Consider the following 26,831-nt stretch of genomic DNA (forward strand, 5'->3'; position numbering starts at 1 on the left):
TGTGGTTTTATTCAAATTCATATTTAATAGTGTCTTATCTATACATTTGGAGTTTCAGAAGAAGTTTATATCTTTACTTTAAAATAAAAAGAAATATGTATATGTGCACTTAAATAGAAATCATTACAGGGGAACAAACACATAACAAAAGGGCTTCCTCCCAAACCCATGAAATCACAAAACAGCCTTGGTCGCAAAGGGGTTAATAAATAGATATATAAACATTTTGCCAAATTTAAAAATCCTTTATAGTGTATTTGTATATGTTAGATGCAGTGCCAGTTGTGAGGAAACATACATTTAATGATATTTATTGTTAAATCCTTTCACTGTGGTCCTACAACGCCACTCATTAGGTTCTACTTTAAGAGTTCTTCATCGGAATCCAGTTTCCCAGAGTCCAATTTAATCAGCATCTTCTCCAGCTGAAATGATATGAGGTCCTTTCTGGTGATCATTCCAACGGCCCGATTCTGAAGATCAACCACAGTGAGATGGCGAAGTCCCAGAGTCCGAAACAGAACATATGTTCGATGAAGTGAAAAATGGCTTTGGACAGCCACAGCTGACTTGTTTATGTAAGGTTCCTGTAAAAGGATAACTTGGTTAACTGTGTTTAGATATTTTGTAATGGGAATTTCTTACTTAAAAGCATGTAATATAATAGCACACAGAGTCCCACGATAAATGAAATTTTGAATGAACATAAACTCAAACATTCTTTACAGTCCAATATACAATTGTAAGTAAACGACACAGTATTTTTATATCTGCCATAGATGTCAGGGTATCTGCATTAATGAATCTCATCTGGGATGCAGAAAAAATATGCACTGTTTTTTTCCCTTATTCTACATCAGGACAATATAATTTTCTCTCAGATACAGAATATTCCTGACAATGACCAACAAGTATTTTAAGACAAAATCTAAGTGGCTATTTTCAGATGTACATATATCAACTGTAAAAATATGTTGGTAGAAAGTACGTATTTAGAAAAAGATAAGAAAAAGCCAGCAAAAATTAATGACACAATGTAGGTCACTTGTAAGTACTATTCTATAACACATTCAGTACCAGGATAGTGAAGATGTAATCATTGTAAAATTGACTCAACTGTGCTAATGTTTGCAATAAATGAAGAGCTTATTATGATATGTTAAAGGAATGCAATAGGGTCAGGAACACAAACGTGTATTCCTGACCCTATAGTGTTAAAAACACATTTAAGGTCCCTAGCCCCAACTTGAACCCGTTAAATAATAAGAAAATGTACCTTACCGCGCAGGTCGGCCAGCGCTGGCCCTACCTTTGCCTCCCTGGCTGACATCACCAGAACTGATGAGCTCAGCCAATCACAAAGCTTTCCCGAAGGAAAGCATTGGATTGGCTGAGATTGTCAATTCTGATGATCTCAGCCAAGGAGACAGGGTGGGGGCGGTGCCAAATGCTGCCCTAGCCAATCAACATCTCACAGAAATGCATTGAATCAATGCATCTCTATGGGGAGTGTTAAGCATCTCCAAGCAGAGCATGGAGACCATGAACAGCAGTGCTGCACACTGTGCAGCACTGACCCAGGAAGCACCTCTAGTGGCCATCTGAGGAGTGGCCATTAGAGGTGTCCCTAGGCAATAATGAAAACACTGCCTATTTTCAAAAAAGGCAGTGTTTACATTACAAAGCCTTCAGGAACAAGCAATACTCACCAGAACAACTACAACAAGCTGTGGTTGTTCTGCAAATATAGGGGTTGTTTGCCTTAGTCATCCTAGGTCATCCTAGCTCCAGTGGAGGGATATGTTGATGCTTCTACTTACAATATTCTAAATGAGTCTGTGCTCCCAACTTTGTAATAGCAGTAGGGGAATCCCCTTCCTTATTTCAGCATGGCAGCACCCCTGTTCACAAAGTGTGGCCCATACAGAAATAATTTCTCAAGTTCAGTGAGGACTATTTTAATTGATCTACTTATACTCTTGACACTTGTTCTTTCACCACCAGCCTTAACTCACTGATACTCTAGTTGGAATTAAATCCACAGCAGCGTTCCAGCATCAATAATAAACCAAGTAAGAAGACCATACTAAGCGTGAAAACAAAAGAAAGAATGCTAGCTGGGGAAGTGCAGCCAGTCAAAGAATATCTCTCCCAAAATTCCAAAAAAGACAAATATTTTGTTGCCAGATGCACTAACCTTTAGAAAGTGTAATGTTGCCAGATGCCAGTATTTGGTATTATACATAGCATGATAGCAAAACAATGCAGAGGCCAAGAAAAAACAGATAAATTGTCATGGCAAAGTACAATTTATTAAATATAAAAACACTTATCACCAAACAAAAAAGACACACTCACAAAAATATTATCACATATATATATATATATATATATATATATATATATATATATATATATATATATATGTAAAAAAAGCTCTCTGCCTCAAAAGGCAATAAAGTCCCACCGCTCAGTCCTCGGTACCCAAAAGCTCTGATGATTGCAATTCATTGAATCCCCAGGCTCCTTCTGTTCTTGCTGGGCAAAATGGACTGGATTCCAGTGCAGATTCAATGTAATTTCCGATAATTAGATCTGCTCTATGTGTTTTGTGTGAGCATAGTTCGGACTTCCTCAGTCCAAACTATGCTTGGATGAAACGCGTAGAGCCGAATTGTTCATGTGATTAAATTAATACAATTAGGGGGGCGGAGCCAAGCACCCGAGCAGAGTGGCCGCACTGAGACAGAGCTCCGGGCATTTACCGTCAAAATTACACTTTGGAGAGCCCAAAAGCTATACTGGGTACCCCAGAACAAGTACCTGCTATCCCAGCACCGCAATGGGTAGAAAACTCAAAAAACGGAAGCAGGACAAGCCGCGACAAGGTCTGAATATCGGAGACCTTCTGCGCCAAGCAAACAACGCGGTGGGTCATAAAATGGCCGCGCGCCCTGAGGCCTACTCGGAGTACTCCGATGATTTCTCCCTTGAGGATGACATAGAAGCTCTGCCGATAATAAAGCAGCCGGATCCGGTAATTCGGAGCCCAGACAAAGCACCTGTTACCACGGAGGTGCTTAAATCCCTCCTAGCGGACCTTCAAACGACCATATTGTCGGATCTGGCGACGATCCGCACAGACATCAAAGGCCTATCAAGCAGGCTAGGGGAGCAGGAAGCTACTACGGGGGAACACACAACACAAATCGCCTCCATGCAACAGACAATACTGGGCCTGCAAAAACAGAACGATGCCCACAACCGTCGCTTTGCAGAACTGGAGAATATAAAAATACGAGGAATAAGCGAAGACATGCCAGCAGCGGAACTACCGCACTTCATTAGGCGACTACTGGCAACGCTCCTGACCCCAAGACAGAGCAAGTTAATGGAGTTGGAGGGATTATTCCGCATTCCCAAGCCACCCATGGCCCCAGCCGACGCACCACGAGATCTGATAGTCCGCTTTCGGAGCGAGGGAGATGGGAGGGCAGTCCTCGGTGCCATAAAAGATCGCACACCTTACCAGTTTGAGAACATGTCACTTACAGTGTACTCAGACCTCTCAGGAAGCACTCTGGCATGGAGGAGATCTTTACTGCCCTTCACGTCCCTGCTCAGACAACACCATCTCCAATACCGGTGGCGCACGGCACACACCCTCATGGTGCTCAAAGACGAAGACAGATGGATCGTACACGACCTAGAGGAAGCCAAGGCTCTACTGCCGACCCTGAATATACCGCAGAACTCTCAGGCTCCCACGGGAACCCAGGCAAAGGATAAGGCACATCATCAGTGGAACCCGGCTACAGCACGACCCTTTGTTCCTCAACGGTCCAAGCAAGGGCGATCCACAGTGGACTCTACCTGAATACCTCTCCACATGGACGCATAGTAGTTGTCCACCACTCTTAATCTTTTTGGTTGTTCTTTAGTTTTCTTTGGGACTGTAATTGGACTTGCGGTTCAGGCAATAAGCCTGACAACACCTATCACCCTCAGCTCGAATGGTCCTACAGACCGACCCACACCCCCCCCACCCCCACCTATTGACATCGTCGACTGCCATAATATCTCACCTCAGAGGCGCACAAACGTTATGTCTTCCCAACTAAGTATTACTACGACTAGGCATCCCAGTTCTCACTCTGAATCACCCAACTCACCTTATACTGCCTGATAGCACAGAGAATGGGGAGGCCATAGATGCTCTTGATTATAAAGGAGGCACATATACCCTATCTGAATAACATCAAACAAACCCCATACTTACACGTACAGACCCACAAGTTAGAAAACACTTACTGAGTCCCCCCCATCCCTAGATAGCCCCACCGATGTGTACTAATCAGTATGTAAAGTTTTAACATGTTTGTTGAGCAAGTTTTTCCTATACTTTACTTTTGTTTCTCGCAAAAAAAAAAAAAAACGGTGCATGACCTCATATCTTTTTACACCATGCAATGTATACTGTTACTGTATATGTAAAACGCCAATTAATGTTTTATTGACTATTTCGCACCAAGAAAATAAAGAATTTAAAAATTAATACAATTAATTGTATTATTGTATGCATTCACTTATGATTTACAGAAACACTGGGGAGCAAAATCCATTTGAGAAATAATACATTATCCCTTATGTTACAATATTTCATACAGGGGGCTCCCATTCTATTACAAGCACTGTGCAATACACCTGTTAAACTGACAAATCAGCTGTTTTATTTTTATCATTACGAAGCAGCTCTCTTTTTTTTTTTTTTTTTAGTGGTAAGAATGTATCACACACAATATTTTCACACAGAAACCTATGTTTAAGACTAATCACCCTCTTATTTATGAGAGTAAGGATAAAATAATACTGTCCTATTGTCATTGAAAAAGTTTCACACATGAACAAAAAAACACATTTAATAATAAATTAGAGGTAGATCGGTTTGGGGCAAGTCTGAAGACTTATTTCAGGTTTTTAAAAAGATATGTTGAATTGACCCACATACCCTACAATTTTTGAATTTCCCTACTTACTAAATGCAGCTGACTACATAAATATAGTTTAAATAAATATGAACCAAAAGAGAAAGAGAATGCACACCAGAAATCACAAGGAATAATCAACCAGGTTTAATAAAACCAATATTAGGTTGAAAAACAAAGCAGAGAATACAAATTAACAATAATATATAAAGTGATACAAAACTAGGCACAAAACATAAATAATAAACAATAATAGTTTACCAAAATTCTCACAAGCCTAACTGGGCAGAAACAGGAATCAAAAATAACCCCCCAACGTTGCGGCACCTCCTGGTTGCCTTGACAAATTAACAATAATATATAAAGTTAACCAAAAATAGGCACAAAACATAAATAATAAACAATAATAGTCTACTGCCAAGTCAACCAGGAGGTGCCGAAACGTTGGGGGGTTATTTTTGATTTCTGTTTCTGCCCAGTTACGCTTGTGAGAATTTTGGTAAACTATTATTGTTTATTATTGATGTTTTGTGCCTATTTTTGTATCACTTTATATATTATTGTTAATTTGTATTCTCTGCTTTGTATTTCAACCTAATATTGGTTTTATTAAACCTGGTTGATTATTCCTTGTGATTTCTGGTGTGCATTCTCTTTCTCTTTTGGTTACTATTTATATTGGTATTTGAGGGAATACCAGTGAGAATTAGCACCCAGGTGACTATAGCCTGTAATAATTAAGTCTCTCCATACTGTATTTATTGTATGACTATTTAAATAAATATGAAAACATGTGTGTCCCCTGGATCTGATATTAACCAGGAGGGATCTGCCTGTAAAGTTCCCCCTATTCCTTAGGCATTAGGCAGCATAGGGATCAATAAGTGCATTGAAAGGTAGCTGAAGATGCACTAAACTTTAGAAAGTGTAATATGAGTTTTAAATGTAATTGATTTGATATACCTCTTGGATTATTTCTGCCTTTTTTCAGTTGGCCTGCTCCAGCTATAATTCAACATTTGTATTTAAAGCTTGCACTGTTTAATCCTCCTCAAACGTATAAGCATACCCTGCAAGGATTTTGGGTTATACAGGGAGTGCAGAATTATTAGGCAAGTTGTATTTTTGAGGATTAATTTTATTATTGAACAACAACCATGTTCTCAATGAACCCAAAAAACTCAATATCAAAGCTGAATAGTTTTGGAAGTAGTTTTTAGTTTGTTTTTAGTTATAGCTATTTTAGGGGGATATCTGTGTGTGCAGGTGACTATTACTGTGCATAATTATTAGGCAACTTAACAAAAAACAAATATATACCCGTTTCAATTACCGTATATACTCGAGTATAAGCCGAGTTTTTCAGCACATTTTTTGTGCTGAAAAACCCCAACTCGGCTTATACTCGAGTCAATTGTCTGTATTTTGGCAATTTACATTTCCTGCAGCTCCTGTCAGCTCTCTCCTCCTCCGCCGGTCCGTTCAACTCTTCTGTCAGCTCACAGTGTAAATCTCGCGAGAGCCGCGGCTCTCGCGAGATTTACACTGGGAGCTGACCGAGGTGCTGAACGGACCGGCGGAGGAGGAGAGAGCTGACAGGAGCTGCAGGAAAGGTAAGTAACATCTCTCTGCAGCCCCCACAGCCCCCTCCTACACAGTGCCCATCCACTGGACCACCAGGGAAGGAGAGCCCCCCTCCCTGGCCAGCTAGCAAGCAGGGAGGGGGGACGAAAAAATGTATATATATATTAATAATAATAAAAATAATAAAAATAAAAAAATAATAAAATAAAAATAATAATAAAATAAAAATAATAATAAAATAAAAAATAATAATAAAATAAAAAAATAATAATAATAAAAAAAATGTAATGAAACAAAAAAAAAATATTTAATAATTAAAAAATAAAAATGCCCACCTCCCACCAAGGCTCTGCATCACACTCTGCATTACACACACTGCATTCTCATACACACACACTGCATTCTCATACACACACACTGCATTCTCATACACACACACTGCAAATAAATATTCAATTAATATAATTTTTTTAGGATCTAATTTTATTTAGAAATTTACCAGCAGCTGCTGCATTTCCCACCCTAGTCTTATACTCGAGTCAATACGTTTTCCCAGTTTTTTTGGGGTAAAATTAGGGGCCTCGGCTTATATTCGGGTCGGCTTATACTCGAGTATATACGGTATTTATTTTTACCAGTGAAACCAATATAACATCTCAACATTCATAAATATACATTTCTGACATTCAAAAACAAAACAAAAACAAATCAGTGACCAATATAGCCACCTTTCTTTGCAAGGACACTCAAATGCCTGCCATCCATGGATTCTGTCAGTGTTTTGATCTGTTCACCATCAACATTGCGTGCAGCAGCAACCACAGCCTCCCAGACACTGTTCAGAGAGGTGTACTGTTTTCCCTCCTTGTAAATCTCACATTTGATGATGGACCACAGGTTCTCAATGGGGTTCAGATCAGGTGAACAAGGAGGCCATGTCATTAGATTTTCTTCTTTTATACCCTTTCTTGCCAGCCACGCTGTGGAGTACTTGGACGCGTGTGATGGAGCATTGTCCTGCATGAAAATCATGTTTTTTTTGAAGGATGCAGACTTCTTCCTGTACCACTGCTTGAAGAAGGTGTCTTCCAGAAACTGTCAGTAGGACTGGGAGTTGAGCTTGACTCCATCCTCAACCCGAAAAGGCCCCACAAGCTCATCTTTGATGATACCAGCCCAAACCAGTACTCCACCTCCACCTTGCTGGCGTCTGAGTCGGACTGGAGCTCTCTGCACTTTACCAATCCAGCCACGGGCCCATCCATCTGGCCCATCAAGACTCACTCTCATTTCATCAGTCCATAAAACCTTAGAAAAATCAGTCTTGAGATATTTCTTGGCCCAGTCTTGACGTTTCAGCTTGTGTGTCTTGTTCAGTGGTGGTCGTCTTTCAGCCTTTCTTACCTTGGCCATGTCTCTGAGTATTGCACACCTTGTGCTTTTGGGCACTCCAGTTATGTTGCAGCTCTGAAATATGGCCAAACTGGTGGCAAGTGGCATCTTGGCAGCTGCACGCTTGACTTTTCTCAGTTCATGGGCAGTTATTTTGCGCCTTGGTTTTTCCACACGCTTCTTGCGACCCTGTTGACTATTTTGAATGAAACGCTTGATTGTTCGATGATCACGCTTCAGAAGCTTTGCAATTTTAAGAGTGCTGCATCCCTCTGCAAGATATCTCACTATTTTTGACTTTTCTGAGCCTGTCAAGTCCTTCTTTTGACCCATTTTGCCAAAGGAAAGGAAGTTGCCTAATAATTATGCACACCTGATATAGGGTGTTGATGTCATTAGACCACACCCCTTCTCATTACAGAGATGCACATCACCTAATATGCTTAATTGGTAGTAGGCTTTCAAGCCTATACAGCTTGGAGTAAGACATCATGCATAAAGAGGATGATGTGGTCAAAATACTAATTTGCCTAATAATTCTGCACTCCCTGTACAGACAAAGATGCATTTTGCTGCCTCCCCCTCCTCTATCTTAACTTGTGTGTCTCTTAACTCCCTATTTAATTTCTTACCCCCTTTTGTTTTTCTTATCCCCTCTTTTGTGTCTTTCATGCCCCATTGTGTGTCTTACACCCCTAGGCCGGTGCAAGCATTTTTGCTACCCTAGGCAAAAAACAAAATTGCCTCCCCCCAATAGGCTCTGCCCACCATGTTACATCACCAATGCTCCACCCATATGATCTGCCATATGAGCTAAGGCCAGTGCTGTACACAGTGTCTTTTCCCTGAAAAGGCAGTGTGTTTATATTAAAAAGCCTGCAGGGACATGCTATAGACACCAGAACCACTGCATTAAGCTGTAGTGGTTCTGGTGACTATAGTGTCCCTTTAATGTGAGGTAAATTAGAGATTAGTATTACTAATAATATACTAGATTGCCTACTTACCACCAGATGAGGAAAAGAGGATGATGATGGGCTCTGGTTGCAGTCTGGCTCCACTGGTCTGGTGTAGAACAGGCTCTCTGGAGGCTGTTTGTAACTGTGCTCACAAAAATCAACTCCGTGGGGGAACAGGAAACAGTTCCATTTTTGGGTTCCCCCTTACACAGCTCAAGGTCCCAGGGCACGCCCATAAGTCCATCTACATGGCCCAGCCATGAGTTAGCTCAAAGGGAGTGTATGTGTTATGTGTTATTGTAGAGGATGTAATGTGTGTGTATGCTTCTGTAATGTAATGTATAGGGACACCAGTAGACATGTGCAATTTGTTTCGTTCCGAATGTAAATGTGAATTTCCACAATTCGGACATTCAGATGCATACGAATGTCCTAATTGCCAAATTTCCGAAGTGCCGAACCGAAGTGCCTGGATTTATGAAAAGTGGCAAAACAGGAGAGGGAGGGAAAATTACAGGAATGATGACAGGAATCTAACCCTAACACTACCCCTAACCCTACCCCTAGATATGTGAGTGGTTGTGGTGGTTAGGGTTAGAGGTTTGGGGTAGGGGAATGGTAAGGGGTAGGGCTGGAGGTTAGGGGTTAGGATTAGGGTCTCTTCTCTCCCTCCCCCTGTCCCTTAGTGGTCTCTCGTCACCCCCCATCCCATAGTGGTCTCTCTTACCCCACCCCTCCCCCCCGTCCTCTATCAGTGAGCACTTCCTGTCAGTCCGGCCGGGTACAGGAAACAGATGCTCCTGTACCGCAGTCTGCTCCACTTGGCCATGCTATACTGAGTGACCGGCAGGAGGGAGCGCAGTGTGCTTCCCTCCTGCCGGTCACTCGAATCTCGCGCTCAAGCGGCTGCAGCACGAGGTGTGCTGGCGGGGCATATTGTACAGGTGATCCGGGCGGAGGGCCCTTCTACTGCCTAAGTCGCCTGTAGGACACACCGGCCTTGTACACTCCCTTGTGTCTAAGTCTTCCCCACAACCCATTTGTATGATTCTCACTTTCTCAGCCCCTTTGTGTGCCTCTCACTAACCCACATCCCTTTTGTGTGTCTCTTTTTCCCCTGTGTGTCTCTTATTCCTGCTCGGCCACGCTACATGAATTGAATGATGAGGGGGAATGCACTTTCTTCCTGCCAATCTCTTAAAAAAATTACGCCCCCCCGGGACAGTGCACCCTAAGGCAACCGCATGTGCCACTTCATGGTTACACCTGCCCTACATGCCCTTAATTTCTTCTAGGCTATCCAACATTTTTTTCCAAAATAAAATATCAGGAATGCTGATAATTATGGTCCATGCATGTACCCATAAAGCGCTGAGCTAGACAAGGCCCTGCAGTTATCCCGCCTGCAGCCTCACTCCTGCAGAACTATGTCAACAGACATTCTAAAACACCTCACATTATTTTAATGTGCAAGAATGGTGTGAGGTTCAGCCTCATGACCCTTATATTCTAGAAGTCCAGGTGGAAATTGCTACCTTTCCCAGACATTCCCCAAGTCTGGCCATGGCAAGTGAGAGGATCAAAAGACAAACTTTTATTCTATGTGTAAGGAGAAACCTTTATTCCTGTTTTCCTTTGTGGTAATAACTAAACATGACAGGAAATGGACCACATACACAAGCGCAATGCTAGAAGCATTACCATAATTAGAATTATTAAAACCATACTTTCAACATTGTAATCCGCATTGTGAGGTGCTGAAAACGACTGCTAAGCCATGTTCTTTGCTTTTACCTTAAGCTATTATGAATGGACTGAATCCAGATATTAAATGATTGTATTTTGTTTCTTGGTGTACCAGTAGCATATTAAATGTTTACAGTCTTTGGGCTAGAATTTTCATTTCCTTGCTTGATGTGCTTTTTGCTGTGGGTGGCTCTAAAAATGTTTAGCTGAAACAATGTTAAAGCCACCTGTACAATTTGCATCCAGACAACAATATTCTATGGGCCCAATTATACTATATCCCAAAACAGTGCTTTCAGTGATGGTTTTGCTGACTTTGTTTTTAACATATGCACAATTTAACACATACAGAGCTGAAATCAGGTTTTACAGGATTTACTACAACAAACTACTGCAAAGGAAAAACTGATGATTAAAGGGACATTTTTTCATTGGGTTTATGTCTAAAAACAGCTTGCAAAAAATGCAGGTCTTGTCTGCAGCCTTTGCAAGCCCTCCCATTCTTCCCCAGTCCATACTTCCTTTGGCTATCCAATCACAGACTTCCCAAGTGAACAATTGCCTGACTCCTGAATGTATCTCCAATGAGCTAACCAAACCAGGAAGTAACAGGGCTGGTTGCCTGATTGAGAGCCAGGGGGGTTGTAACAAGGTTAGTAATTTCTATTGAAATCTGCATTTGTAAAATGTGTAAAATAAAATTAGGCACACTATTCAGTAAGCTAAAGTGTTTTAGGTGTTTATTGTGTACCTTTAAGCAACTTCACACAGCTCTCTCTGTCTCTTCTCTCTCTCTATAGCCATCAAAGCCATGGCGCATTTCCTACTGTGTGATTAAGTGGAGAGGAAAGGCTTTTTTGTGAAATTCATGGATATCTTGTAGAGTTTGCCAGTGGAGGCTTGACCATAGGGTAAGTGCCCCACCAGTGTTTACTCCAACTCTAAATTTACTCCAAATGTATATTATTATCATTGGTACTTATATAGTGCCAACTAATTCCGCAGCGCTTTACAATATCATGAATGGGGGGGGGATATACAATAAATTAGAAAATTAAAGAGTGACACAGGAACAATAGGTAGATGAGGGCCCTGCTCAAACATGCTTACAATTAGGCATGTGCATGGGAAAAAAATTTGTTTCGGTTCGGCATTTCTGAAATTTGGCACATCGGCAATTCGGGACTTCGCCAATTCGGGTCTTCGGCAATTTGGCTCTTCGGCAACTTCGGAACTTTGGAAATTCGGCACTTCGGAAATTCACTATACCGCGAGTAGGGGCATGCCTACTAAACAGTGAGCAGCCAGTGCCCCTACTCGCTATACCACGAGTGGGGGCATGTCTATTAAACAGTGAGCAGCCAGTGGCTGCTCACTGTTAAAAAAAATGGGTCCCCCCTCTCAAGCCCCCACCCGCGACGCGCGAGTTGGGGCTTTTGAACTAAAGGGGGAGGCTATTGCCCCCCCTCCACCCCCACCCCTGAGCGGCGGGTGAAGGCCCTAAAGTAAAATAATGGGGGGACCTATTGTCCTCCCCTCGGCCCCCACCCCTGAGCGGCAGGTGGGGGCCTTAAAATAAAATAATGGGGGGGGACCTATTGTCCTCCTCCTCGGCCCCCACCCCTGAGTGGTGGGTGGGGGCCCTAAATTAGAATAGGGGGGAGGACCTAATGTCCTCCCCCCTGTCCCCACCCCTGAGCGGTGGGTGGGGGCCCTAAAAACTAATTGGCCCGCACCGCAAACAGTCCATTTGCACAACCGCAAACTCCCCATTTGCACAAGGTTGGATACCAAGCTAGCCATGTCCCGTTCCTTGTCCTCACTGATGTCATTGAAGGTCTCTTCCTCCACCCAGCCACGTACAACACCAAGGGTCCCCGAAAGGTGACAACAAGCCCCCTGTATTTTTTTTTTTTAAATGTACCCTACTGTAACACCAGATATGAGTTGCACTGGTGTGACACTGTGCCCTGGCAGGCCCTGAAACGCACACGTGTGAAGGAAACTGACTGCTATTATATTACAGTCAAAAAAGTTTTTGTTTTTTTTAAATGCAAGCTATTGTGCCCCCAAAACGTTCGTGTGTGGGGGTGCTGTAATAACGTGGGCCAATGGGAGCCTGAATCAACTTTTGGCTCCCACTGCCCCTTTAAGAGCGAGATCGTGACTCGAGCCGTGCTCCTAGTGCCAGGCGGGCCACGTGACCGATCACGTCAGTGCACGCGGCTAAGTCAGAAGAGGAGATCAAGCCGCATGCGGCTCGTGTGGAGGCAGGAGTGATCCAGCCACGCGTGGCTCAAGCTTAGGAGCCAGGTCGGTCCCAGGATAAGGTAAATACAGCCACAACCACTTATCCCAATCACACACCTTTCCTAACGTCCTATCCCATTAAAAGCTTATTACCGCGTATTTAATAAAACAGATAGACCCCCTACTTCATCCAGGTTACCAATCGATGGTTCGATATTCTGAGCCCTCTCTGATTTACTGTACACGACTATTCGATATTCCCACAAATTTTATATAGCATTTTTGTTTGTTTGAGACCACCTTAAAAATATTGGATATCGCTAAAAATCATTATCACTATATACTTTCTCTACAAACCTCTAAAACGAACCAAACTACTGATCCATCCGCTATACCACTTTATCCCACCTAGAACTAGTGCCCAGTTAAAATACTTGACTCTTACTTACCCACACTCAGTCATGCCACACACATTTCACCACTACTCTCATTGAATCCCTCTGACTACGGCTAAATTCATCTTCTACATCAGAACACTACTCCTAAGATTGGGTTGTATCCATGTCTCAGGTCTTTCATTTAGAATAGGGGCAGCTTCGGTCTCCTTCAACACTGACACTCCAGTGCATATTATTAAAAGATTGGGCAGATGGAAATCCTCAGTCTACAACCGATATATTCCTCATCCCGAGAAAGAAATGAGGAAAGCTTTTAAAAGTTTGGCTTTGTAAATTTGATGCAATAAGTGTGTTTTTCTTTAATACCTTTTCACCCTCTTTGCATGAACCCAATTTACATATATTACTAATATGTTTCTGAACATATATATTATATTATTCACTCACTCACTCACTGCCTAGGTCCAACGATAAATGACTATGGGGGATAATGTATAATAAACACAGGTCACTGGCTATGGGAGGGATAATGTATAATAAACACAGGTTACTGGCTATGGGAGGATAATGTATAATAAGCACAGGTTACTGGCTATGGGGGGATAATGTATAATAAACACAGGTTACTGGCTATGGAAGGATAATGTATAATAAACACAGGTTACTGGCTATGGGGGGATAATGTATAATAAACACAGGTTACTGGCTATGGGGAGGATAATGTATAATAAACACAGGTTACTGGCTATGTGGGGATAATGTATAATAAACACAGGTTACTGGTTGTGGGGGGGATAATGTATTATACACACAGGTTACTGGTTGTGGGGGGATAATGTATAATAAACACAGGTTACTGGCTATGGGGGAGATAATGTATAATAGGCACAGGTTATTGGCTATGGGGGGGATAATGTATAATAAACACAGGTTACTGGCTATGGGGGAGATAATGTATAATAGGCACAGGTTATTGGCTATGGGGGGGATAATGTATAATAAACACAGGTTACTGGCTATGGGAGGATAATGTATAATAAACACAGGTTACTGGCTATGGGAGGATAATGTATAATAAACACAGGTTACTGGCTATGGGAGGATAATGTATAATAAACACAGGTTACTGGCTATGGGGGGGATAATGTATAATAAACACAGTTTACTGGCTATGGGGGGATAATGTATAATAAACACAGGTTACTGGCTATGGGGGGATAATGTATAATAAACACAGGTTACTGGCTATGGAGGATAATGTATAATAAACACAAACACAAAAAAAAAAAGAATAAAAAAAAAAGAATGCAGCTTCAGAATTAATCTAAATTGTATGCTGTCTAGGAGGTGGGAGGGTCTGTTGCTGATTGGCTGGAATGTGTCTGCTGACTGTGAGGTTAAGGTTTAAAGTTTACTCAGTGATGACGAATAGGGGGCGGACCGAACATCGCATATGTTCGCCGTCCGTGGCGAACGCGAACAAGCGATGTTCGCCAGGAACTATTCGCCAGCAAACCTTTCGGGACATCACTAATGATCATTTTTAATGTGCATCCTGCCGGAGGCATTCAGTCCCGAATTTTATTGAAAGCGGTACTTTATGAATGTTCCGAATTCTGTACTTTATGTCCAGATTAAAATCATGCTTTCACATCTGAATCCTATCCAGTTTTGCTTGGGGAGACCAGATTCCAGCCATATTAGGCTTTACTAAATATGAAAATTGTTAATTAGACATTGGGCAATTACACCGGATTTTGTCTATCCGCATAAAATACAGTGTTTAATGAATAACCCCGTAAGTGTGTCTGAGGGAGCTATACACAGAGAACAGGCTTTTACTTTTAAAATACCCCAACATTTTGACATGATTAGTTGCTCAGCCTGGGAATGCTGTTCAAACAACACCTCTGTGGCTGCTGCAACTTACACTAACTATATCTTTTTAAAAGATTCACTTTTCAGTAGTAACCAACCGTCCCCTCTATAATATGTGCAGGTATTTCTACATTATACATATGCTGCTTGAGCTTATGTGAATTTGCCAAGATTTGATTTTTTTTGTTTGTTTTACAAGCCTCAGTTAAATCATCCTTATTATTAGTCTATAGCTAAGGTCAATCTTTCCGCAAATACCACGATCATTATATTGAATCCCTTTGATTTTATGTGGCATGGTATTTTGAAACATTGCAGAGGATCTCATTGAGGGTATAAAGGTTACTACGGAGCATGCTGTAGATTTGCCGAATGTATCTCGTATTCCATTTCATATTTGTTTAACCATTCTATGGCAGCCAAAAATGACATGAAAATTATATATATTCTATTAACCTGGTATCATTGTGTCAATCTGGAATGCATTTTAATCAAAAAATGCTCTTTATATAGCCTTCTTTGTTGTATTTTCTTGCTGGCTCATTTTATCAACATCTGTTATGTTTATACAATATGAATTAAAAGTCAGGAATTCTGTTTGTACTCTGCTACTTTTGTTGAAAATGTAAAGTCTCAGGATTGGCAATGTTTATGTAAATCAGTGCGGCTGACACAGCCATCATAAACAAATGATTTAAATATAACAAACACATTGTTCACAGAGGAAATGTTTGTTTTTCTATTTGGCTCTGTCCTTACCAGATTGATGAAGAGCTGCTGATACTGAGGGTCTGCGGAATATTTTGTTAGCAGTGATTTCATCTGACCTTCATCAGGGACCTTCTCCACAGTTACCTGGAACGTTACAGAACATAGTACATTTCACAAATAGGAGACATGAACATCTTTTTCAAATAGAACAATGGGGTTCAAGATGAGTTTATCTCATGTGATACATATATTTCATTAAATTCGCCTTCAAACAATTCATGCTCTTTATATTTTCGTTTTCAAGCTGTGTAATAGTTTTAAAGATATTAGAGCATTTTATAGACCATTTTGTTCAACGGAGCTCCTACAAAGTCCAATTTTGAATTCATGCCTCGCTGTGCCTTTTGAAGTAATTTTGCATAATTATTCATTAGTCTGTCCTCGTCTCACCTCTATGCCTCTCATTCCTCCTCCAGATGATTCTACTGATAGAATAGAATAATTTATAAGGAACTGATTTTCCTGAAAATAAGGTTAAGATTGACGCCCACTGTTAACCAAAGGTTTGAGAAGGAGGCATGTCAGCTCGACTGTAGGAAAATGCTGGATCTAAATGTCATTGTGTGAAACCAATAACTAAATTTGAGGCAACAGGCTCTCTTACATACTCTAGGGGCCTACAAGAAAATAAACAAATCATCTGACATGAGAAGGACACAGTTGGACTCCAGTCAATTAATTTTGTTACTGCTGATGTCAAATGGTTCACCAAAGCTTATTCTGGGGTTTCATTAGCAACAGGGCTGAATAATTATGCTATCAACAAATGTCAGGGTTTGCTTTAATTAACTTTTGTGTCACCTTCATAGTCTTACGTATACTGTTTAGACAATAATAAAATAATATTTAATTCCAAGTTGTAACACTACAAAACACAAAAATGTCAATGGGGAGGCTGATAAAATATAATCAGTAGTGAAAGAAAGCAAATTGTGTGTTTTGCAGCAGTCCATGACATGCTATTCAAGGTTCAACTAAAATAAAATCTTATCACTAAATTTGGCAGAAATTAGCAATGAGTTTGCCACATAAAAAAAGGCTAAAATATTGCACAGTTGAAATACTTTTGGTTGTTTACATTTGTATTGGTAAGTGCCTAAAATTCCCAAAATGAATGATAGGCCCTTCAAATCTATCTTACAAAATTTAAAATACAAAATGGACAAATGTCCAAATTGTCTCATAACAGCACAAAAAACACATTTAAGTCTAAATTTGAAAAGCATTGGTCTTTATTATCTGGAGATTGTTTCTTATACTTGCACTACAAAAATCAGAGCAGAAATTCAATGGGTAGAAATACAGAAAATAATAGATGATGATAATGCTACACTGAAATGATTAAAATGTCTCTGTAAAATCCTATTGGCTGTCTCATTTGAAAACTGAGTGGTTTCTGACTAAACTAAATGTTTCTGACTTTCGGACAATGTTGGGTGGTTGTTTTCAATACGATCGCAATCCAAAAAAAGTAAAAAAAAATACTGATGGTAACACTGCTAAAGTTAGAAATCATTATCAATATAAAACCAAGTTTAATTTCAAACATCACAGTTACTCACACATTCCCAAAAACCAGGGCTGGATTAAGAGCACACTGGGCCTGGTGCTGACAATTATGATGGGCCTAATCTTATTGACCAAAAACACTAAAACAGTCATACCTCCCAAGCGTCATGTATCTGATGGAGATGGTGCTGGAGGGAAACTCATAGGATTCAGCTATAAGAAAACACATACTCTATGCTAATCTCTCTCTAATTAATGCTTTCATCTTTCAAGTAAATCCATACCCCCTCACAGCAGTGTCCAGTGAAGCAGGAAGTAAATGGGCGGGGTAAAAGGGTGGGCCACTGGTGCAAATCACGTAACCAGAACTGCCAAAAGGGGAGAACATGCCCAAAAAGGGGGCATGTCTGTACAAAGAATTTGAAGGACAGCCTGGCATGAATGCATGTCAGGCTGCCCGCCAATAATGCAGGCTGTCCAACTAAGGGCATACTATGCAGGCAGCACCCTGAGCTTGACATAAATGTGTCTAATGATGCGCTCACTCCATGCTTTCTAAGGACTGTCCTGTAGCACTCGCTGGTCCACTTGTCTCCTTACCTTCTTACTAGCAGGCAGAAGTTCCTGGTATATAGTCTGGGCCAGAGAAAAGGTGTATGTAGTAAGTGTAAAAGAAAGGGGACATGCCACAGTGTTAGAGAGACCAACATCTGCATTACCTTAACTCATTTTATTGTCAGCCAGTCCACACAAGTTTTGTTCCCATACATCCCTCTTAAAGGGAAACTCCAGTGCCAGGAAAACGATCCGTTTTCCTGGCACTGGAGGGTCCCTCTCCCTCCCACCCCCCAATCCCCAGTTGCTGAAGGGGTGAAAACCCCTTCAGTGACTTACCAGAGGCAGCGACAGGTCCCACGTCGCTGCTTCCTCCTCCCCCGCCGCTCCTTCTTCTTCTTACGTCGGCCGGTGGGCGAGACTGATCTCGCCCGCCGGCCGAGGAGACCTAATGCGCATGCGCGGCAATGCCGCCCATGCGCATTAGCGCACCCCATAGGAAAGCATTGAAAATGAATTTCAATGCTTCCCTATGGGGAATAGAGTGACGCTGGAGGTCCTCACACAGCGTGAGGACGTCCAGCGACGCTCTAGCACAGAAAACCTGTGCTATGAAGCAGGACGTTCCCTCTAGTGGCTGTCTAATAGACAGCCACTAGGGGAGGACTTAACCCTGCAAGGTAATTATTGCAGTTTAAAAAAAAACTGCAATAATTACACTTGCAGGGTTAAGGGTAGTGGGAGTTGGCACCCAGACCACTCCAATGAGCAGAAGTGGTCTGGGTGCCTGGAGTGTCCCTTTAAGCTTCCAAACTTAAAGGGACAATATAGTCACCAGACCAACTACCACTTATTGTATTTGTTCTGGTAAATAGAATCATTCCATTCAGGCCCTTTGCAATAAACACTGTCTTTTCAGAGAAAATAACTCCACTGGCCACTCCTTAGATGGCTGCTAGAGGTGCTTCCTGTGGCAGTACTGCCTAGTGTGCAGCACTGCCATTCAGTGTCTCCACCCTCTGCATGCAGACACTGAACTTCCCTCATAGAGATGCATTGATTCAATGCATCTCTATGAGGAGACGCTGATTGGCCAGGGCTATGTTGGACTTGTGCTGGCTCTGCCCCTGATCTGCCTAGTTGACAGTATCAGCCAATCCCATGGGGAAGTATTGTAATTTGCTCAGACCACCACTTCTGATGATGTCAGCAGACAGTCAGTTCAGAGGCAGATCCAGCAGCATATTTTACTATATTTAGGGAGTCAAGAAGGGGCCAGGGTGGTTGTTTTAACATAATAGGGTCAGAAATACATGATTGTGTTCCTAACCCTATAGTGCTCCTTTAACCCCTTAAGGACGTAGGACGGTTCAGGACCGTTATCGGCATTTTTCCCTTGCCGACCGACGACGGTCCTGAACCATCCTAAATTTAAGATGTACTTACCCGATCGCCGTCGTTCCCCCGGCGGCGATCGGCGGTGCTCCCGTTGTGGGGAGACTGCCTGCAGCCCAGACAGTCTCCCCATGGCGAATTAGGACCCCTGTGGCCATGTGATCGCCCAACAGGGCGACCACATGGTCACAATAGGTGTCCTAGTCTCTGCCTGCAGGGGGACTGTCTGTGCTGACAGGCAGTCTCCCTGCCAGTGTAAAGTCAGAAAAAAAATTATAGTTATAGTTAATAGTTAATAGTTAAAGTTATAGTTAATAAAAAATTATTATTATATATGTGTACCTATACCTATATTATATATGTATACCTATATAATATATGTCTATATATCATATATATATATATATAATGTCATGCTAAGTGTATTTTTATATTAATATGTACATATATTAATATAAAAATACACTTATAATTAAATTACACACGTATATATATAATATATATAATAACTATATATATTGTATATATATTATTATAAAATACAAATAATAAGTAATTTAAATTAAATTAAACATGTAAAAATAATAAAAATGTAAAAAAAATTATATATCTATACGAAATTTTATTCTAACTGTATTTTGATAATAACATATATATATTTATATCAAAATACACTTAGAATGAAATTGTATATATATATATCTATGTATATATAAATAAATAAAAAGAATACGAACTATTCATATGTCCATATACAAAATGACATAAATAATTATATAAATATACACGTAGACTTCAAATATATAAATATGCATATATATTTAAATTCTACGTGCGTATTTATGTAATATTTTTACATAATTAAGTTATTTTATTGATTGCAATTTAAGGGACCTGCCTGCCAACCCAGGCCGAAAGTCCAGAGAATTTAATTTGCTATCACTGTATTTTACCCTGTAACGTTCTACAACACCCTAAAACCTGTACATGGGGGGTACGGTTTTACTCGGGAGACTTCGCTGAACACAAATATTAGTGATTCAAAACAGTAAATCATATCACAGCGATGATATTGTCAGTGAAAGTGACTTTTTTTGCATTTTTCACACACAAACAGCACTTTTACTGATGATATAATTGTTGTGATACATTTTCCAGTTTTGAAACACTAATATTTGTGTTCAGCAAAGTTTCCTGAGTATAACAGTACCCCCCATGTACAGGTTTTATAGCGTTTTTGAAAGTTACAGGGTCAAATATATGGGTCAAATATTTTTACATTGAAAATGGCCAGGTTGGTTACGTGCCTTTGAGAGCGTATGGTAGCCCAGGAATGATAATTACTCCCATGATGGCATACCATTTGCAAAAGAAGACAACCCAAGGTATTGCAAATGGGGTATGTCCAGTCTTTTTTAGTAACCACTTAGTCACAAACACTGGCCAAAATTAGCGTTCAATTTAGTTTTTTACTTTTTTCACACACAAACAAATATGAACGCTAACTTTGGCCAGTGTTTGCGACTAACTGGCTACTAAAAAAGTCTGGACATACCCCATATTGAATACCCTGGGTTGTCTACTTTAAAAAAAATATGTACATGTGGGGTGTTATTCAGCGATTTATGACAGATAATAGTGTTACAATGTCACTATTGATACATTTTAAAAATGTATGTTTTGAAACCGCAATATCCTACTTGTACTTATAGCCCTATAACATAGCAAAAAGCATGTAAACACTGGGTATTTTAAAACTCAGGACAAAATTTTGAATCTATTTAGCAGTTTTTTTAATTCGCTTTTGTAGATGAGTAAAAGATTTTTCACATAAAAATCAAAAAACATGTATTTTTTTCAATTTTTCATCATATTTTTTCATTTTTAAAAAATTAAATTACATGAGATTATATAAATAATGTAAAGAAAGCCCCTTTTGTCCTGAAAAAAACAATATATAATTTGTATGGGAACAGTAAATCAGAGAGCGGAAAATTACAGCTAAACACAAACACCACAAAAGTGTAAAAAGATGCCTGGTCGCAAATGTACAACATCGCAAAAAAAAGTCCGGTCCTTAAGGGGTTAAGTAAGAGTATGTGAAGAGTAGTTAGGGTTGCCACCTTTTTTGAAAATAAATACCAGCCTTAATCATTTGTATAATCACAAGGAGTGACATCAGAGAAAATTCTGTAAAATCACCAACAAAATCAATAGTTTGATTCTGCTGTATAGATGGATTGCTCCCAGTGTCTGTCTCGCAAGTCACCCAGTGTCTCAGTGTCCCTATGTATCACAGTGTCAGTGTCCCCATGTCACCCAGACCCCTAGTCTTCCAGTGTCCCCATGTCTCAGTGTGTCCCCGTGTCACTAGGATACTGGGGACACAGTGAGACATGGGGACACTGAGAGACCCAGGGACACTAAGAGACATGGGGACACTGAAAGACCCGGAGACACAAAGACATGGGGACACTGGGAGACATGGGGACACAGACATTTAGGGAAACTGGGAGAAATGGGGACAGTGAGACACTAGGGACACTGAGACACTAGGGACACAGATACATGGGAACACAGACACTGGGAGATTAGGGGACACTGGGGACACTGGCTGGGAGACAGACACTTGGGGATACTGGGAGACATGGGACAGTTGTGGACATAGACATGGGGACACTGGGACATATAGGGACACTGGGAGACATGGGGACACTAGGCACACTGAGACACTAAGAACACAGACACTGGGAGACATGGGGACACTGAAACATTTGGGGACACTAAGACACTAGGGACACAGACATGGGAACACAAACACTAGGAGACTAGGGGACACTGGCTGGGAGACAGACACTTGGGGACACTGGGAGACATGGGGACACCAAGACACTAGCGACACTGGATGGGGGACATGGGGACACTGGGAGAAATGGGGACATAGTGTCTCTGTGTCCCAATGTCTCAGTGCCTCCCAATGTCCCTTTGTCTCACAGCGTCCCCATGTGTCTCAGTGTCCCCTAGTGTCTGTGTCCCCATGTTTTCCAGTGTCCACAAGTGTCACAGTGTTTCCAGGTCTCCCAGTGTCTGTGTCCCCATGTGTCCTAGTGTCTCAGTGTATCCTAGTGTCTGTGTCCCCTAGTGTCTCAGTGTCCCCATATGTCCCCTAGTGTCTCAGTGTCCCCTAGTGTCTCAGTGTCCCCATGTGTCCCTGCTGCCTTTCCCCCCATCCCTCACTTACCTGAGCTGTAGAGCTGCTGTCTGGACTCTGTGCTGTGTAGCTGCTCCCCCACGGATCAGTAAGTAGTAGAGAGAGGCAGGGATATGCTGTAACTTCCTATCCCTGCCTCTCTCCACACACAGTGACCCCTACTGGCCGATGCTGGTATTGCAGAGTAATCTCCATTTATTCGGAGAAAAATACCTGCATTTGTATTGCCGGTATTACTGCAATACTGGCACGGCCAGGCAGCCTCAAATACCGGCTGTGCCAGTAAAATACCAGTGAGGTGGCAAACCTAAGAGTAATGTGTAAAAAAAAAAAATATATATATATATATATATATATATATATTTTTTTTTTTAAATGGGCCTATTCCATGGGCCTGGGCCTGGAGCTGCAGCTCCATCAGCCCCTATGTTAATCCGGCCCTGCCAAAACCGATACTCTAAGATTGTGATTTAACAACAAGAAAAACAGATCCATTTGGAAAATATATGCCTTTATAGATAGTATATATATTTCTTTACACATGTTTAAATCAGACATATTTAGTATCTTATGTTTGTTGTGTTATATGTTGTTTTGCTGTGTTACTTTTTTACTTCAGTGATTAGTTACTCTCTATTTGCTGTATTCCATTAACTATTAATTGTAAAGGGTTAAATAACCCTTTTTTTCCATTTACTCAATTCCGGCTCTGATGCCCCTCGTCGCTTGGTCGCACTCCATCTCTCTAATGTCAGTTGATGGGGGTACCTAATGCACATGTTTTGCTTTGCAGGACTTAGGGGGACAGGGACAGTGCAACCAGACCATTTAAATGAGATGAAGTCATACATACATACATATACAGAGATGGCTTTCTAATTAGGCGATTTAGGTTGCCACCTAAGGCCTCATGCTGACTGGGGCCTCCTAGGCGGCCTCCTATGGCCGCCTAAATCGCCAGAGGGCAGACTAAAGTGTTGGATCCCCACCTGGGATTCTTTAGTAAGTAGATCCTTGATGATTCTTGAAGACCAGGTTAAAATAAAAATGTAAATTATTTTTATATACACCTATGTAAGTGAGCAGTGCTACCTGCTCATTTAAATGTGAGTATAAGACCTTTTGTTATATTTTTTAAAAAAATGAGTTTTTCAACAGAGAGCACTATTTCTGCCCTATTTCTTTCCCTTACCGGTACATCTCTACCCTGAGGAATCAACGTAAATATACCATCACCTATATCCTACCAGTGGGGGATCAACGCCACTGAATGCCAATCATACCTGAGCTTGTACTGGCTCAAAAATATGTGAGTGTGACTATATCATATTCCACACTTCCTAACGTACCTGTGACATACTTCACTATGTGAGTTATTTTCCTTTTTATGCCCTAACCAGATCAAGAGACACCACTATCTCAAGACCTTCACAATACAGATCTAGACAAGTACCTCATATGCTGGATTTATTATTATTTATATTTTTTGACTATAACTAATCGGTTTGGCTTCTTAATGTAATTAAATTTTTTATACTTTTTATCATTTTTATATTTTTAAAAATATATATATATATTATTTTTTTTTGTGGCGCAACCTAACATCTGTCTGATTGTATACCATTGTTCTCCTTGACAGTTTTTGAGGGAACTTCATATTCCCAGGTTTTTCCTGCCCATCTTGTAAATATCTTCTAGTTGGCCATTAAGTGCTGATCCGTCTATTGTTCTTTTACCATGTTGTGAGTGTATGTCTGTATTAGTCAGTATTTGTGTCTCTGTGCATCAGTGTTTTAGTGTGTGTGTACATCAGAGAATTTAAAGTGGCACAGGGAGCTGCCACACTGCAAGCCTATGAACAATGAATACACAGACAAGCTCAATGTATCCAGTGCTTCAAGCTTGCCCTTCATTATAACGACAGCTCCTTATACACACACAATGCAACCCCTATTAATTATTTTCACTAATGGTGTTAGTAGGGGCATCATGTTTGTATATATATATATATATATATATATATATATATATATATATATATACACACACACACATACACATACATGTGGTGGAGTGTGTATGTACTACAGTATATAAGGAGGAAAATTGCAATGCACACATGTAATGTTTAGGCAAGTCCCACACCTGTGTGATGATATATTGTGTAAATGAGTGGCCCAAACAACCTTTGTGACTCACTGTCATCTGTTTAAAACCTCAACAGTATCCAGGCTAGTTCTGGTTTTGGCATAGAAAAGTAAATAACATGATTAGTGAGTAAGCAAGTAAAATTAGGAATATCATATAAACAAATAATTGAGACTTTCGAATCAGTAAAGCAATCTATCATACTTGCCAAGGGTCCCAAATTCAACAATCGCAATTTTGGGACACTGCAGATACAGACTGAACCTTTTAAGTGGAAAGTTAGGCTTTAATATGTATTTGAACAAAGTAGCAATAAAGCTAAAGTTCCTGTATATATAAAACATGCACCCGAATGTCATTTCATCTAATTCATTACGTGGTTCTGTCATTAAACTGCAGTAAATTTTCATCTGAGAAAATTTTAAGATGGTCAACTTGCTCACAATTTTAGCTTTACAGTAAGATAAGCTCAGTACCTCAATTACCAAGCACGAAAAGGTCATCTGACCTCGGTGATAAAAACAATAATTTTTATATATATATAACCAGGTCCCTGGGTAATATATATTAATACCCATTGTAATTAATAAACACATTTTCAGTTTGTCCTAACACATGCACTTTTATTACAAAGTTGGAAAATATCTTAGGCTTATATTAGGTTCACCAGAGGTTTGCCACCCCAGTTGCTTTCTAATATCATGGTGGGACAAGCTGCAAGTTATGAAATAAAGAGAGAATCAGTCAACTTACTTGCCAAAAAAGCAGTAACCTGGAGCCACATTGAAATTTTACATTTTATATGCTTTCTCAATATCTTTACATGGTTATTTTGCTTTTGAGAATACATATGTATGTATGTAAGTATGTATGTCTCTGTCTGTATGTAAGTATGTATGTCTCTGTATGTATGTATGTAAGTATGTATGTAAGTATGTATGTCTCTGTATGTATGTATGTAAGTATGTATGTCTCTGTATGTATGTATTTAAGTATGTATGTCTCTGTATGTATGTAAGTATGTATGTCTCTGTATGTATGTATGTAAGTATGTATGTCTCTGTATGTATGTAAGTATGTATGTCTCTGTATGTATGTATGTAAGTATGTATGTCTCTGTATGTATGTCTCTCTCTGTATGTATGTATGTATGTAAGTATGTATGTCTCTGTCTGTATGTCTCTGTCTGTATGTATCTCTCTGTATGTATGTATGTATGTATGTCTCTGTATGTATGTATGTAAGTATGTATGTCTCTGTCTGTATGTATGTATGTATGTATGTCTCTGTCTGTATGTCTCTGTCTATATGTATGTATGTAAGTATGTATGTCTCTGTCTGTATGTCTCTCTCTGTGTGTATGTATGTCTCTGTCTGTATGTCTCTGTCTGTATGTATGTATGTCTCTGTATGTCTGTATGTATGTATGTCTATGTCTGTATGTCTCTGTATGTATGTATGTCTCTGTATCCATGCATGTATGTATCTGTATGCATGTGTGTAACTCTGTGCCTTTATGTCTCTGTATGTACGGATGTATGTATGTGTCTGTGTGTCTCTGTATGTCTTTGTATGCATGTTTCTGTATGTATGTGTCTGTATGACGGTTTGCCTCTGTATGTATGTATGTTTGTATGTGTCTGTATGTCTTGTATGTATGTTTATGTATGCCTGTATATACGTATGTATGTTTATGTATGCCTGTATGTCTCTGTATGTACGTATGTATGTGTATGTATGCCTGTATGTCTTTGTGTGTATGTTTCTGTATGCCTGTATGTCTCTGTATGCCTGTATATATGTATGTGTCTGTATGGCGGTATGTCTCTGTATGCATGCATGTCTTTGTATGCCTGTATGTATGTATGCCTGTATGTTTATGTATGCCTGTATGTCTCTGTATGTATGTATGTATGTGCCTGTATGTCTTTGTATGTATGTTTCTGTATGCCTGTATGTGTCTGTATGACAGTATGCCTCTGTATGTATGCATGTCTTTATATGCCTTCATGTCTCTGTATGCATGTATGTGTTTGCCTGTATGTCTGTG

General features: G+C 40.3%; 1 protein-coding gene across 2 annotated transcripts in view; it reads right to left on the reverse strand.

The window, feature by feature from the left end:
- Positions 1-309: 309 nt before the first annotated feature.
- LOC134607867 (chloride channel protein C-like) overlaps positions 310-26,831 on the reverse strand; it is a 188,389-nt gene continuing 161,867 nt past the window's right edge. For both annotated transcript variants that reach the window (XM_063450441.1, XM_063450440.1), the window contains 2 exons: positions 15,952-16,047; positions 310-587 (listed from right to left, as the gene is read on the reverse strand). In XM_063450441.1, coding sequence (XP_063306511.1) covers positions 360-587; positions 15,952-16,047 — 324 coding nt within the window. In that variant the 3' untranslated portion in view covers positions 310-359. The remainder of the gene's footprint in view (positions 588-15,951; positions 16,048-26,831) is intronic.

The sequence above is a fragment of the Pelobates fuscus genome, chromosome 4 (assembly GCF_036172605.1).
Source record: "Pelobates fuscus isolate aPelFus1 chromosome 4, aPelFus1.pri, whole genome shotgun sequence".
Classification (NCBI taxonomy): Eukaryota; Metazoa; Chordata; class Amphibia; order Anura; family Pelobatidae; genus Pelobates; species Pelobates fuscus.